The sequence below is a fragment of the Mustela putorius genome, unplaced genomic scaffold (assembly GCF_011764305.1).
Source record: "Mustela putorius furo isolate JIRA1106 unplaced genomic scaffold, ASM1176430v1.1 tig00003845_pilon_pilon_pilon, whole genome shotgun sequence".
NCBI lineage: Eukaryota > Metazoa > Chordata > Mammalia > Carnivora > Mustelidae > Mustela > Mustela putorius.
This window is the reverse complement of record NW_025421998.1, coordinates 49,045,480-49,060,550: the sequence shown is the minus strand read 5'-3', so window position 1 is coordinate 49,060,550 and position 15,071 is coordinate 49,045,480. Positions and strand designations below refer to the sequence as shown.

Genomic DNA, 15,071 nt, shown 5'->3' with positions numbered 1-15,071 from the left:
GATACCACAGTCATCATGACATGTGTAATGTATGTTCTAATAATTACTTCCTCCCTGTCATACTTTGGTCACTATGACAAATACTAATGGCACAAAATCAGGCACAGTGATACCATTGAATAATTACGATACCATTATAATTCATTATTATAACAGAGGCAAGATGTTTTCAATTACCAAGTGTATGGTCTGAGTTCTCCCCTCAAAATTCACATGTTGAAATCATAATACCCAGTACCTCAGAATATGACCATATTTGGAGATAGGGTCTTTAGAGATGTAAGTAAGGTAAAATAAGTCATTAGGATGGGCCCTAACCCAAGATGACTGGTGTCCTTCTAAGAACAGATTAGGACACTGGTACAGAAGAAAGGCCATGTGAATATGTAGGAAGAAGATAGCATCGAGGAGCCAAGGAGAGGCCTCACAAAAAATCAAATTTGCCAACATCTTGATCTCAGTCTTCTGGTATCCAAAACTGAGAAAATGAATTTCTGTTGTCTAAGCTGCCCACTCTGTGGAACTGTGTTCCAGCTCATCTAGCAAACTAATACACCAGGTACTTTTTCATTTCTTAATTCATTCAAATCTCATTTAGTACTCAAAACAATTATATATGGTAATAGTAACCCCTTTTTATAGAAAAGGAAACCGAAGTTTCAGGGAAGTTAAATGGCATCTCTGCTTATCCTGTGAGTATGCACCAGGATGCAGGATTCAGACTGAAATCTTGTGATCCCAAATCCTGCCCACTTTCTACTCTGAGCAGGTGATGGACTAGAGGACCCCTGGGCTTTGGTCCCAGCAATGCCCTAAAGGAGTTGTGGGGACCCTTGGAGTCATAACTTTTTAACATCTTTGTTTTTTTCTCTGCACAGTTGAGGGGTTGAGTTGAATATGAATAGACTCAGGGTTCACATAAAAGCTTTCCTAGTTTTAAAGTTTAGCTCAAATCACTGTCTTCCAAAACCTTTTTTTTTTTAAGATGTATTTATTGACTTGAGAGAGAAAGAGCACGTGTACAGACAGAGGGAGGGGGAGAGAGAGAATCACCAGCAGACTCCTGCTGAGTGTGCAGCCCCACAGAGGGCTCATCCCACAGCCCTGAGTTCACAACCTGAGCAGAAATCAAGAGTCGGAAGCTCAACCAACTGAACCAACCAGTCTTCAGTCAAACTTCTGAAGAAATTACCTCTGTAAACTCAGAATTGAAAGAAAATTCAGTACTTGGGGAATCACTATTTTGCCCATGGGAATTTTGGCTTTATAAAAATACATATACACTTGAAATATTATGATCTTAACCCATTTTAAAAGTTATTTTATAGGGTTTGTATCTCATTAGTTAATTTTCTATTACTAAAGATTTACCCATTCTGAGCTTTAAGGATTGTATATGGCTTCATCAACAAAACTCAGGGTTGAAATTTTTTATAGGAAATCAGTCTTGGGTGCCTGGGTGGCTCAGTGGGTTAAGCCTCTGCCTTCGGCTCAGGTCATGATCCCAGAGTCCTGGAATTGAGTCCTGCATCAGGCTCTCTGCTCAGCAGGGAGCCTGCTTCCCTCTCTCTCTTTCTCTGCCTGCCTCTACCTACTTGTGATCTCTCTCTGTCAAATAAATAAATAAAATATTAAAAAAAAAGTCTTAAAATCTTTAGTGAATAACTGTGTAATCTTGAGTGAAAAAAACTAGTTGCAGACCTTAGTTTCTAGGTCTGAAAAATGAAGTAAGTGGCTTTCTGCATGCCTCACAGGAAAGTTTGCAGTTAAATGAGAGAATACCTGTCAATTACTTTTGAACTTTTCTGGGGGAAATTGCTGCATATATTCAACTACAATGTAATTAATAAAAACCCATAGTATTAGTTTTCTTTTTTTCAGTAACTTCCTCAACTTTGAAATACTTTGTGATTGCTTGATTTGTAATTTCTTCACTGCCATTGTGAATATACATTTTGTTTGCCAGGAAGAGGAAGTGTAGGGTGGAAAATAATTTGTACTACAGTGGAGGGTAGCAGGTCAAAGACTGGCAGAGTTAAGAATTGTGAATCATCTCTTGTGTGTTCTCAACTACATAAAGGCAATCTGCCCAAGGGGGAGGGGACAAAAAATCTACAAACCACACACTCCATCCAATCATGTGAAGACAAATCAGCCTTCAGGCAAATCAAATGTCTTCATTTAAAGTTTACCTGGATTTGGCACTCTGCCCATCTTTTCCAAATCTCTTAACAATATACTTTCACAAACAATTAAAAACATGCCTACTGAAAAACATATCCTTTGCACTGTTATTTTTAAAAAACATGGAACTCTTTAGCCCAGGGAAGATCATCCCTGGGGAAAAGGAAAGTTCCTTTCTGGGTTTGCAACATGTAAATACGGGATCAGTGGGTGGGATTGAGGTGTGCTCTGCACATAAATAGGAGCACAAAGGGAGCCAGCACAGCAGGAGGCTTGGACAGCACAGAGGCGGCTGGCTCATACGGACAGGTGGGTGGGGAAACCAGGTAAGACTCCTGACAAGACTCTCCTACAGGGCACTAGCTCTGATGACCTCGTAAAGTTGCAGGAACCCAAGGAGAGAAAAGTTCAAAGTAGTTCCCAGGGACTTGGACCAGGAATAATGGACTTTCCATCCAAGGCTTACTGGGGCCTCTCTTTGGGCAGAGCTGGGAGAGGGCTGTTTCAAGGTAATGCTTTCTCCCTCTAGAAACAAGGGGTTTAGGGTCGGGTGAGCTCTAACAGCGGGCCCTGCGTCCTCTGCCACTGTGCACTGGTCACCATCTAATTCTCTGCTCTCACCCACGGCTGGAGCACAGACTCATGGGCTTGGCCAACCTCAGCTCGGACTGCCCGCTGGGAACTGCATTTCACGATTATCACTGCACCTCAGGAAACACAGTTCTGTCTCTCCATCTGCCATGAAGATATTCTTGTTGCATATGCAGTCTTGAAATTCACGGCATGGGCTCCAGGAGGAGAGATCTGGCTGCTTTCTGGAAGCATTTAGGAGCAGGGACACTGAAACCTTCTGCAGGTTCATTTCCTGCTAAAGATAAGAAGACAGACGTACGGTGACCAGAAAAAGGGCTAGTTCCATAGAGTGTGTGTGTGTGTGTGTGTGTACGCACACACACATACACGTGTGCATCCAAATTCTCTCTCTCCCAGTTAGCATTCTGTTGTGAGGTGGTTCAGGCAGGACCCTTGCAGAGCAGAGTCTACTTATTCTGCAGAGGGAGCAGAGAGCTCTGCAATGAGAATCCAATAGAATGAATCTCAGAAAGTGAGGCCACAGCAGTGTGTTTATATAGCAGGAGCAACAATAGGCTTCAGTGAGTCATCCTGCCAGAAACTCAGGCATTAAGTGCATCTTCCAACCTCTGAGTTACAGGACTATGACAAGGGAGCATGCCGCAAGAACCCTCCATGAGCCCCACAGATCAAATGCTTCACCCCCACGAGTCACGGTTTTTTCCTAACATAAAGAGAGGCTATTGCTATATATAAAAGACAAAAGCAAATGTTTGTTGATAAATTCCAAGGAGTTATTTGCCAGTTAGAGGTTATAGGTCATAGGTTTCTGAATCAACTCATATTTTGAAAGTACAATTAGGCTCACATCAAAGTTCCTGGGATGTGTGTGTGTGTGTGTGTGTGTGTATGTTTCTCTTCTATATGAAAAAGAAGTCTTTGTACTAAGACGGCTGGGAATTGCTGACCTATAGTACACATTCTTATTCGAGTAGAAAATGAAGCAAGTGTACCTTTGCTTTTTGTTTAGGTCTTCTTTCGAATAAGACATATTGTGGCCACATAGTATGATTTGGATAGATGATAATTGGTCAGGTAAAGCCAAGGCATCATCGGAATCTGGTAGCTTCAAACGCTTTTTATAAAAAAGAACAAACGCTCAGCAAAAATTCCCACTCAAACTATCAGAACGTGAGAAGCTTTCCCACCTTAAAAATACCAAGCACTGATAGTCCATCCTGCTTCCTTTGCAGTTTGCTGAGGCCTATACCCATGTTAGTGAGGTTTTTGTGAAAGGAGTTCAGTCTTTGTCTTTCCTGGAATCCCACCTCTAATCATGCATGTGATGGGTAACTGTAGTGATCTGCCAGTGCAACTCTCTTTACTAGTTAGCAACTCCCTCACTCACTCATCAACCTTAACGAACCGTTCTCTTTCCTGTTTATGGACATCTGCTTTGTAGTGGTGTAACTTTTCTGAAGAATTAACTGAAATACTGGAAGGGGGAAAAAAATTTAACAAGGAGATACACAGGGGTTGGTTTCTCTACCTTATAAGCCCCGTAGAATATTTTTGTGCCCCAAAACCCATGCCCACCATCACCTACCGATACAGGCCCATGGAGAGAGTCAAAGAATTGTTTCAGTAGAATAAACCCGCGTGGACATATTTTTGTCACCTCAGAACTAATAAATGGAATTTGAGTGAAAGTTACACGAGGGAGAGTTAGTTGGGCCTAAGTTTTCAGTTATGTGACAGAGTTGGCAGCTTTGAGTTATATAAGGATTCTCTTTACTTAGATCTTATTCTTTAATGGCAACGGCCCCATTTTCACAGAAGGCTAAAGAAGTACGTATATTGAGGGTGATTGTTTCAGGATGGGGAAAACAGGAGCCAGTGCTGCAAAATAGCAAGATGCAGAGGACTTGGTTCTCTACCCATCTCAGGAGGCTTCCTCTCCCTGAATTTCAGACTCTTCATCTATAAAATGAGGCGTGGGGAGTGGGAATGGAGGAGGCAGCCCCAAGGTGCCTTCCAGTGGTAAAATTTTTAAAATCTAAAATTTAAATGTAAATTCCCTTAAATGTAAAAGTGTATACATCTATTTTCCTAAAATACATCTATATACCTATTTCTATAGTGTAGGTTTCTGTGGAGAGCTCCCTCACTATATTTATATCTACGTGGGTCTGTATCTGTTGATGGATCCAAAAGTAGATAGATACTCACACTAGCATTCTTAGGAAAGGTCTGTGGAAGGGAGTGTTTCACACCAGCTGCATGTTTTCCATCTCAGCTAAATGTCAGTTCCTTTGTATCCCAGGGTCATGATACAGTCTAAAGACTGAGAAGGCTCCTAATTCCCTTTTGTTTCACTGATATTTTCCTTGTTGTCCATATCAGATTTGCCATGGAGAAGATCTCGGTGTCAGCATTCCTGCTCCTTGTCGCCCTCTCTTACACTCTGGCCAAAGACATCACAGCCAAATCAGGAGCTAAGAAAGACACCAAGGACTCTGGACCCAAACTGCCCCAGACCCTCTCCAGAGGTAGGAGTCCGCTTCCAGTCAGCTTTCAGTGCCCTTTCATTGAGAACCTGAGGCTTGGGTGCCGAAAAATATTTTTGAACTAAATTTATCAAAGTTGATCATTGTTTTGACTTTCTTTAGAGGGTTTTGCATCTGATTGGTATTCAGTATATATTTATTCCAGACTTTACCACTGCTTTTCAACAGCTTTAGTCAGAAATTATAATAGTTTTAAATACACCCATTCGTTTTGCTCTAGGTTGGGGTGATCAGCTCATCTGGACTCAGACTTACGAAGAAGCTTTGTACAAATCCAAGACAAGGTAAAGATACAGGTTACAGAGTTCTCTCCGAGCTCACAAGAGCACCCTCTAGTGGCACGTTGCTATACAAGAAATCCTGCTCATTAAAAATGACCCAATCTCTCTTTGGTCTCTTACAGCAACAAACCCATAATGATTATTCATCACTTGGATGAATGCCCACACAGTCAAGGTAATTTACTATTCTAAATATAATTTCCTTTATCGGCTTTTAGCTATAGGGACAAGGCTCACGTCACTCATCTTTTTATCCTTAGCGCCTGGCACAGTTAAATAAGACAGTATTTATATGTAAGAAAAATGTATTTTAAAGTAACTTCAAATATTTCCATACTTTGTGCTAACCAGTGGTGCACATTTTGAATGGGGGAAAAAAGCAAACTCTAGGATTCATCCTGACTTCTTGCTTTCTCTTGTAACCCATATCTACTATGCTAGCAAACACCTCCCAAATATACTGCTTTACCTCCCAAATATACCCAGAAGCCAGGCCCAGCTTGAAGGATGTGCAAACTGTGTGTTCACACAAGGCGGGGGGCCTGGAAGGTTTTTGTGCTGGATTTAAATCTCTGGTTGTTGCTGTCTTAATACTTGTAGAATTTTTTAATAAGGGGCTCCATAATTGTGGGGTTTTTTTTTAAGATTTTATTTATTTATTTGACAGAGATCACAAGTAGGCAGAAAGGCGGGCAGAGAGAGAGAGAGAGAGAGGGAAGCTGACTTCCTGCTAAGCAGAAAGCCCCATGTAGGGCTTGATCCCAGGACCCTGGGAACATGACCTGAGCTGAAAGCAGAGGCTTTAACCCACTGAGCCACCCAGGTGCCCCATAATTGTGTTTTGTCCTGGGATCCGTGTATCGTGTAGGTCCAGCCCCGGATCCAGCCACTTCTTACTGACTCCTTTCTACTGCCCTGATCCAAGCCAAGATTCCATCTGATCTAGAATACTGTATCAGCCACCTAACTAATCAGCCCACACTCAGCTCTCCACACTGAAGCCAGACTGAGGCTTCATAAATCAGACCCTTTCGCTCATGTGTTCAAGTGGCTTCTTATCACAAGTAAACGAAATCTGAATTCCTGATCATGGCCTGCAAGGCTGGACATAACCTGGCCCCTGGCTATCTTTGCTTTCCTTCCTACGCTGCCTTTGTGTTTTCTCTACTCCCTCTAACCTGGCCTTTGTGCAGTTTCCTCCAAGCTCATTCCTGCCTCCTGGCCACTGCTCCTGCGGCCTCCTCTGCCCAGCACAACAGACCCCCAAAATCTTCTAATGGATCATTCTCTCCTTTGATGTCATTCTCTCCTTTGATGTCACCTCCTCCGAGAGCTCTGCCTGAAACAGTCTAGAGCTCTTAAACCTCTTGCCTTGCTTTATTTTTCTTCGAAATACATTATCTCCAACTGAAGTTATTAGATATGTATTTGTTTATTTATTTTTGGTCTGTTTCCCACAGAAGCATTTGAGCTTTAGGAAGACAACAAATTATTTTCTTTTTTCTTCTTCTTTTTTTTTTTTTTCCATAAAACAGTTTGTACCACATGACGAGCAATAAATATAGGTTGGGGGAAAAAAATGGATGAATGAATGAATGGATGAAAGAATGAATGAGTGAATGGCAAGCATCAAAGGTAGTGAATGGACTAGATATTACTTCACTAATTGATTGCTAAAAAGGCAAAGTTGGATATTATATTGAAAATACAGTTCAGCTTAAGATATAACAGAGAGCAACAGTTTCAACCAGCGACGAGATGGATATTTACTGATTCTTTGGTCTATTCTAGCTTTAAAGAAAGTGTTTGCTGAAAATAAAGAAATCCAGAAGTTGGCAGAGCAGTTTGTCCTCCTCAATCTAGTTGTAAGTTCAGTTTTCGTCATCACAGACATTTCTCCGCGGCTCATTATGTGAAATGGATGACTCAGGTTTCCTATGCATGTTAGTCATACTGCACTGACTGGGGGCTGTTCCGGAGAGCTCATTTCACAGATGACAGAGAAAAAAGAGATATTTTACTCATCATCTATCTTGCCTGGCTGTGCTTTTATTCAGTAATTAACAATTCCAGGCTGTCTGAAAAATATGCTCTTGTGGTCAAGATTTTCTCTGTTGCTGTAAAAATGCAAGGTCTCTTTGCAGATCTCTTCCTGTGCTCTCTTCCCTGCAGTCCTGATGCTCTGCCCCCCCCCCCTTCTTAGTCCTCAGCTCTTCTCTCCTGGGGAGTGACAGGTCCCCAGCTGTCTAAAGCACCAGCTTTAGCCTCACTCATTCCCACCTTACTTTGCCATCAACACCCTTGCTGTTGGCCAAGCTTTCAGTCCGCAAGGTCTTTCTATTCACATGCAAACGGTTCCACCTTCCTTCCAAAGGGAAACTAGTAACAATCAACAACTCACAAAACCACTCTCCCTAACCCTAGGTCCTCTCCTGCCCTTCCTCCCCCCTTCCACCCGCTACTTTCACTCTCCCTCTCTCTCTCTCTCCCCCCCTCCCTCTTCGCAAGCTGACAAACTTGGCTTCTTCAAAGAACATTCACAGCAGTCGTTCTTCCTCACCTTCCACAGGCTTCTCCTCCTCTTTCTACCTTTTAATATTAGTGACTTGGTGAATCTCTGCCCGCTTCTCTTCCTAATATTTTATATTCTTTTTAATGTTTTATATTCTTTGTGGACAACTTCATCTACATCTGCCTTTAATCAATGCCCACGCACTGGTAATTGCCAAATCTTACCCAAACAGGCAACAAGTTCCAACTTGTGTGTGCAGTTGTGGTCCACATTTTGCATTATTAGCTTAAACTCAATGTGCTCAGTGCTGGATTTATCAGCTTGGTGCGGGATTTTCCAACAGCTCTTCTTTCATTAGTCCGTGTTTCACTGAAAGTTTCATTCGAGATTCCACTCTTACTCCCCCGCAGCAGTCAAGAAACCCTGTCGTTCTAACTTCTAAATATTTTTGCTGTAGGCCACTTCCCTATAAAGTGAGGACCACTGTTTAGTGTAAGAATTTCTCCCTCTGCCTAGGTCACTACAGTATTACTAAATGGCTCCCTGCCTACAAAATAAATCCTAGCTAATCCCACATAGCCTTCAGGGTAATGACTCTAAAAACCAAACTGGGATCATGGTACTTCTAAATCCCTCCAGGGGTTCTGATCTATTTATGAACACAGGCAAAAACTGGCATGGTGTGCAAGACCTCTCACGAGCCAACCCCAAAAGGAGCTTTCTAGCATCTTCTCTCACCACTGCCTCCTGTGTCCTCTGTATTTGAATCCTCCAAAAACACACAGTCCTACCAGAAAGTGCTGTGCTTCTCCTCTACCTTTGGACAAACTCTTCCCATTGCCTGGAGTAACCTTGTGTTCCATGTACCTGACTCCTACTCATTTATCTATTTTTAATTTTATTTATTTATTTGTTAGAGTGAGAGAGAGCACTGTCAGGCAGAGTGGCAGGCAGAGGCAGAGGGAGAGGCAGGCTCCCTGTGGAGCGAGGAGCCCAATGCAGGACTCAATCCCAGGACACTGGGATCATGACCTGAGCCAAAGGCAGCCGCTCAACCAACTGAGCCACCCAGATGTCCCGTCCTATTTATTTTTTTTAAGACTTCTCCCTCCCTAAGTCTTAGTCCAATTTATATAAAGGGTTAAATGCCCTGCTTTGGTCACCCATCGCACCTGCATGGCCTCCATAATACCACACCAAGTGGATCCTCGGTATTCATTTTCCTACCTGTGTCTCTCAGCTGACCCATGTTCCTTAAAGATGAGTGCCACAGACAAGCGTGTTTGTTTCTGTAATTTTCCAAAACTGACCTGTTTTTTTCACTACTCTATTTCCCCCATCTCTCTCATCCAAGATGTCTTCCCCACATAACTGGAACTCCCTCTTTATTCTCCCTTCTTGAATTTTTTTGCTCATGTTCCTTCAGCTCTCTACCTCAGGTTCCGCACTGCGTTTGGCTCTATCTTATTTATTATTTCATGTGTGTAACTCACCTCCTCATCTGTATTATCAACTCTCTGGGGAAGAGAGATGCCTTACAGTATTTCAAGATGTCTCCCCCAGTAGAAGACATATTTCTGTTTGACAGTACCTGAAGAACAGACAAGCTAAAACTGTCTTTTTTTAAAATCTTAGTATGAAACAACTGACAAACACCTTTCTCCGGATGGCCAGTATGTCCCCAGGATCATGTTTATTGGTAAGTAAAAATGACAATGAGATCAAGCACACTGATAATTGCCCAAGCACTTTGCTAACTCTTCCTCGGAGTCCCCCTCCCTCATCTGCCACTCCATCACGGCCAATGTCACTGCCCCACCGTAGCAAGGGGTGTAACATTCCCTTATGTGTCTCAACATTTCTTCATTACAAAGTTCAAGCTTCTACCTATTTCTTCCTTTGTTTCTCATCTGCACATGTAAACTTATCTTGTCCCATCACAAGTACATCGAAGAGGGAAGCACCCTGCTAACTTTTAAATGTATTGCCTGTTTTCCTGAGAACCTCAGGCCGGTAAATTCTTATTTTTCATCAGGCGAACTTCCAATTGGTATGCTGGATTTTTCTTTCTGACATTTTTTGGTAATTATTTCTGGGCAAGGTAGGAATATGGCTGCCAGGAAAGAAATCAGAGGAGCCATGCTCCTTCCAGCCGCTGGTACTTTTCACATCCTGTTCCCTCTGCTGGAAAGCTTTTCCTGCTTCCCCCATGCACCTTGTCATCACAGTTGCTCGCTGACCTGGCACAACTAACACCATGTGCCCATGTGGCACCATGTTCCTCTCAGCAGTCATTCTTCCCTCAGTTATAATTTTGCATTTATGGGGTCATGGTATTTGTTTGTTTGTTTAAGATTTTATTTATTTATTTGTCAGAGAGTGAGATCATGCAGAAGCAGGCAGAGTTGCAGGCAGAGGCAGAGAGAGAAGCAGGCTCCCCACTGAGCAAGGAGCCTGATGTGGGACTCGATTCCAGGACCCTAGGATCATGACCTTAGCTAAAGGCAATGGCTTAACCCACTGAGCCACTCGGGCATCCCGGGGGTGATTGTTCAGTATCTATTTTCCCCTGTAGGACTATAGCTCTTTGTGGCTGGGGTTGTGTGATTTTCTTCTGACCATGCATAAATAAATCCATCACACAGCAGAACTCACACTGATCAAGTGGTTCGGGGCTGGGGCTGGAATCCAGCCAAGTCCACACTAAATGCACAGGACAGGGGAGAGGAACACATGAAGGAGTGAAAAGCAGGAGGGCTGAACTCAAGCTAATTTTATACACTCAGTTACGTGAGGATTTAGAAAATTGAGAACGTTTAAATTGGGACTTTATGGGTCATCTTGTGACACTTTGCGCTAGAGTTCTTTTTATAGCATTTATTCCTGTCTAAGGGCATTGTAACCCACATTCCATGCCTTCCAAAAGAACCAACACGAGCTCAGGAGCGCGGACACCGGCTCCAGATTAGAATCACCTGGAAGATTTTAGAAAAACAAGCTGCTGGGCCACACCTCAAACCAATTAAATCAGAATCCTGCTGGGAATGGGAGGCAGGGGGTATTTCTTAAAGCTCTTCAGGTGGTTCAGGGGGGCAGCTTTGTGAGTCTAGGGTTGGGTGTTTCAAAAGCTTTTCTTATGTTAATTTATCGCAAAGAGTAGACCGTGTGTTTGTATCCTCTGCACTAGCAGAAGTATAATAGGTTTTAAGTCTTTGTTGAACAAATAAATGTCTGCTTCTTGTCATTAACATCAGTGGGGCCCATTTCAACATTCTGAAATGACAGATCATCCGCTTAAGTACCAGGGCCAGACTGTGCACACAGCCAACTGGGTCTCACGTGCCTCCACCATCTGATTTTCAGGACATGCTCTTTGGGCCTTTTCAAACCTCTCTGACAAGAGAAGGTTTCTAGGTCTGCATAGATCCTAGTACCTCCCTTATCGATATGCCTTATTTTAAAAATGCCTTCTTTTCCCATAAGTGGATAACTTCAAAATAAATATAAAACATGGGAAAATGGATTTAAAACACTAAGGACTATCATAGGTATGCATAAAGGAAGACTCCTAAATCTTTGTGTTTTAAATACAGCTAGATCACAAAAAAGTAAAAAACAGAGAGGGGCCCTATGTGCTTATTTGAACTTTGCTGCCATTAATGGTTTGCATTCTTTTATTCATTAAAAACAACCTTTTATTTCGAGAACTAGCATTGGAAGTCGGTTTCTAATTAGCTAGGTTGCTCCTGGTAACAGGCTGTGATTACAACATAAGCATTTCAAAAGTTCAAAATGCCTTAGTATAGAATGCCAGGGTTTTCACCAAAGCACCCAACATCCCCCTGCCAGTATGTCTTCTTCTGTTTTCAGGTTGCTATAGATAGGATAGCAGGGTTCATAACCTTGGCTACAAATAGCATTGTGCAGCTGTCGGGGGCTCTGGGCCCTGCTTTGGGGACTGGCAGCCACAGTCTGGGTTGCCAAGTAGATGGACTAGACCTTCATGAGGGGGATCACACGCTGTGTTCCTTTCATTGGCCATGGACAAGTACGTGGGCTTCCTCGCGCAACAGAGCTTCCTTGGAAACGTTGATTCCATTCCCATTTGCTTTTTCATTGTAGACCCATCCCTGACAGTTAGAGCTGACATCACTGGAAGATACTCAAATCGTCTCTACGCTTATGAGCCTTCAGATACAGCACTATGTAAGTGTCGCCTCCCGTGAACGTGTCTTGCTGTTGCACTTACAGTCCACGATGAGGAGGAAGGAAGCTGGGCTCAGACATGCAGAGAATCAGTGTGACCCCAACTAGCCTTGTGCCCTCAGGCAAATCATTTTCACTTTGGTCTCATTTATTTAAGTGAATAATTTGTGAAAGAGTCTTTTGATTGGGTATCTTTTTCTCTGGGAGGATTCTATAACCATATTACCTGCTTCTCAAGGTTTCTTTTTCTCTGGGAGGATTCTATAACCGTATTACCTGATTCTCAAGGTTTCCTCAGGCACCCTGTCGTAAAGAGTCCTACGACAGAATCAAGTGCAATACAGTAACTGTCCTATTACACGAGTAATAGGAATCTTCAGGCCTTCAGTATTTTTTCCAAATAATGAAAGTAAAATGATATGGTCCATTTGGTGATGCTGAGTTTAAATTCAATTTTAAAGATCAGTAGGAAAGATGGTTCCCAGGAGCTGGCAAGATACTCACTATCCCCAGAGTTGCCAAAAAATGGAAAGGAAAAAAAGTTAAACTCAGAGCAGACAGAGCACCTCAATAGGAGACTGTACCTGTTGTGGTTAATAATGAGTCCTTCTGGGAAGACAATTGGGTTTGTCCTAAGAACCAATTCAGCTCAGTGACTAGGGGGCCTGGAACTGTACTGCCCAATATGTGAGCCATGAGCTCCATGTAGCTCTTTAACATCATGTTAATTAAAATTTAAAATTCAATTCAGCAGGCACACTAACCACTGTTTGTTCTCAATGCACAGGCACTGAATATTTTTGTTCATCACAAAAATACCTGTTGAGTGGCACGACCTCCAACAGTGTGCTGGGGAAGCCTAGAGGCTGAATCTGGGCAGCAGCAAAGATGCTCATGGTCCATTAGAAATGCCTCTGGTGGGTGCGGGGAGGACCAGGGAAGCACATTCCAAGTACTAGCCCTTCTCGAGATAATGGCCAGTCTTATAGAAATAAGACTTTGAGCTCTTTAAAAGCACATATCTGGCACGGGTAATATCACAGTGCTTTGGTAGAAAAGACGTGTGAGAAATATTGGGAGAAAACTGGATTGTAGTAAAAGCCATGTCACATACTTTCAGAAAAAAATGTTTAACAAAATTACCAACAATACACCCTATCATGAAATAGCGCCCCATTCAATAATTCAAGTTTAGGGGTTTACTAGAGCTATCGGTATAATTCTGGCGATATCTTGACCTTGGCAACTTTTTCCCTGTTAGTGCTCGACAACATGAAGAAAGCTCTCAAGCTGCTGAAGACTGAATTGTAGAGAAAAAACATCTGCAAGCTTTTCCCTCTGTGTCCGGCCCTGAGACTTGGATCAAGAGGAGATCCTAGAAGACTTTGGAGAATGCAGGCACACTGATGGACATGCTGATTAGATTATGGTTATTGTTACAACAGATATTTTTTAAAAATCTGGTCTCAAGTACACCTGTATGAAAATAATATTGCATACTAGCATAGTAAGCCATGCTTTTTAAAAAAAAAAATTAAATCCTTTTGAGGTATTCAGACTGTTGTTGTCACCCCTAACTTAGTCCTTCGGAGAAAAGCTATTCAGTTCATTCACCCAACAGGACTTTTGTACACATGAAATGTTCAAAGAGGAGACAAAACAGACTTAACTGGAAGTAATGAAGACCAAAGTCAAAGTAATCACTTCACTATAGAGTTTCTCAGTGGGTGACGAGAAGTAGGCATGAGCTTAGTCAACAGAAGTATCAAAACAGAAGATGTGTTAGTGCAAAAGAATGTGTAGAAATGCACCCCAAGATCAGGTACCTCCTTGGAGACAGCCCTTCCTACCCTGACTGGAAACTCCTAGGTATACACTTCACTTCAAGAATTAATTTTAATTAGATTTTGTACAACTGAACCCTCTCAGGGTAAGTCTTTACAGATAGCTTTCTCTATCAGAGCCCTAATTTAGTGAAAAGGTCATTCAAAGAACATCTGTACCCATGAACGTAGCCTAAAGAAATCCTAAGAATTCATCTTACAGTACATTTGGTCTCTCAAGATTTTAGAGCACTGTCCTAGGATAAATTTAGCTGAGTTGTTCCCCTCTTCACCAAAATGTGACTAGCTGGAAGAAGAGCAAAGGGTAATGACATCATGTCTACAGAGCAGAGGTCAGAGGTCTTACCTTTGAAGTTGAGAGAGGTAGTGGCATCGAATAGGGGAGCAGCTTTTGCTACTTTCAACTCTTGATTCTGAATGACAAAAATTAGAACTGTGTATTAATTTCTTCACTACATATTTAATATCACATTCATTGTTACATGGAATTGCTTTTTTACCCAGCCCTGCTGACTTCTTTGGTCCACAAATGGCTGTGGTGGGCTGCACGATGCTTTGAGTATTGAGGTATTGAATAGCTACTTCTTGTCTTGACAAACTTTTCTTTGGCATCATTATCTTTTCCAGGGCAGAATATACATTTTAAATTCTTTTCTCTTTCACAGTACTATCAAAAATCTATGTACTAACTAATAGTTCTGTGCACATATGGCTGATGTAATGACATACAAATCCTCAGTAAAAATATCGGCAGAGGGATTGGGCTCTCTTCTTACAAGTGGGTACATATGTTTAGAAAAAGTTAAATATCCTATTCAGAAAGTTCTCAGAGTTAATGAAGGGGAAAAAAGCATTTTCACTTATATACATTTTTTTAAAGATTTTATTTATTTATTTGACACAC

At 42.1% G+C, this 15,071-nt stretch overlaps 1 protein-coding gene across 2 annotated transcripts; it reads left to right on the top strand.

Moving 5' to 3' along the window:
- Positions 1 to 2,386: 2,386 nt before the first annotated feature.
- On the top strand, positions 2,387 to 13,879 carry AGR2 (anterior gradient 2, protein disulphide isomerase family member). 2 transcript variants are annotated; one of them, XM_004743391.3, is made up of 8 exons: positions 2,387 to 2,493; positions 5,161 to 5,306; positions 5,545 to 5,608; positions 5,728 to 5,780; positions 7,397 to 7,470; positions 9,753 to 9,816; positions 12,240 to 12,323; positions 13,585 to 13,879. In XM_004743391.3, the coding sequence occupies exons 2-8, from the start codon at positions 5,168 to 5,170 to the stop codon at positions 13,632 to 13,634; spliced, it is 528 nt and encodes a 175-aa protein (XP_004743448.1). In that variant the 5' UTR covers positions 2,387 to 2,493; positions 5,161 to 5,167; the 3' UTR covers positions 13,635 to 13,879. The 2 variants fall into 2 exon arrangements, with proteins under 2 accessions (XP_004743448.1, XP_004743449.1); XM_004743392.3 differs by having other exon boundaries at positions 2,428 to 2,510.
- Positions 13,880 to 15,071: the final 1,192 nt, after the last annotated feature.

Bases quoted from the DNA above. Each gene is read 5' to 3' on its own strand.
- AGR2 (XM_004743391.3), top strand. From the start codon at position 5,168: ATGGAGAAGATCTCGGTGTCAGCATTCCTGCTCCTTGTCGCCCTCTCT. The intron at 5,609-5,727 runs GTAAAGATACAG...GGTCTCTTACAG, and splicing joins TTGTACAAATCCAAGACAAG to CAACAAACCCATAATGATTA. The intron at 5,781-7,396 runs GTAATTTACTAT...GGTCTATTCTAG, and splicing joins TGAATGCCCACACAGTCAAG to CTTTAAAGAAAGTGTTTGCT.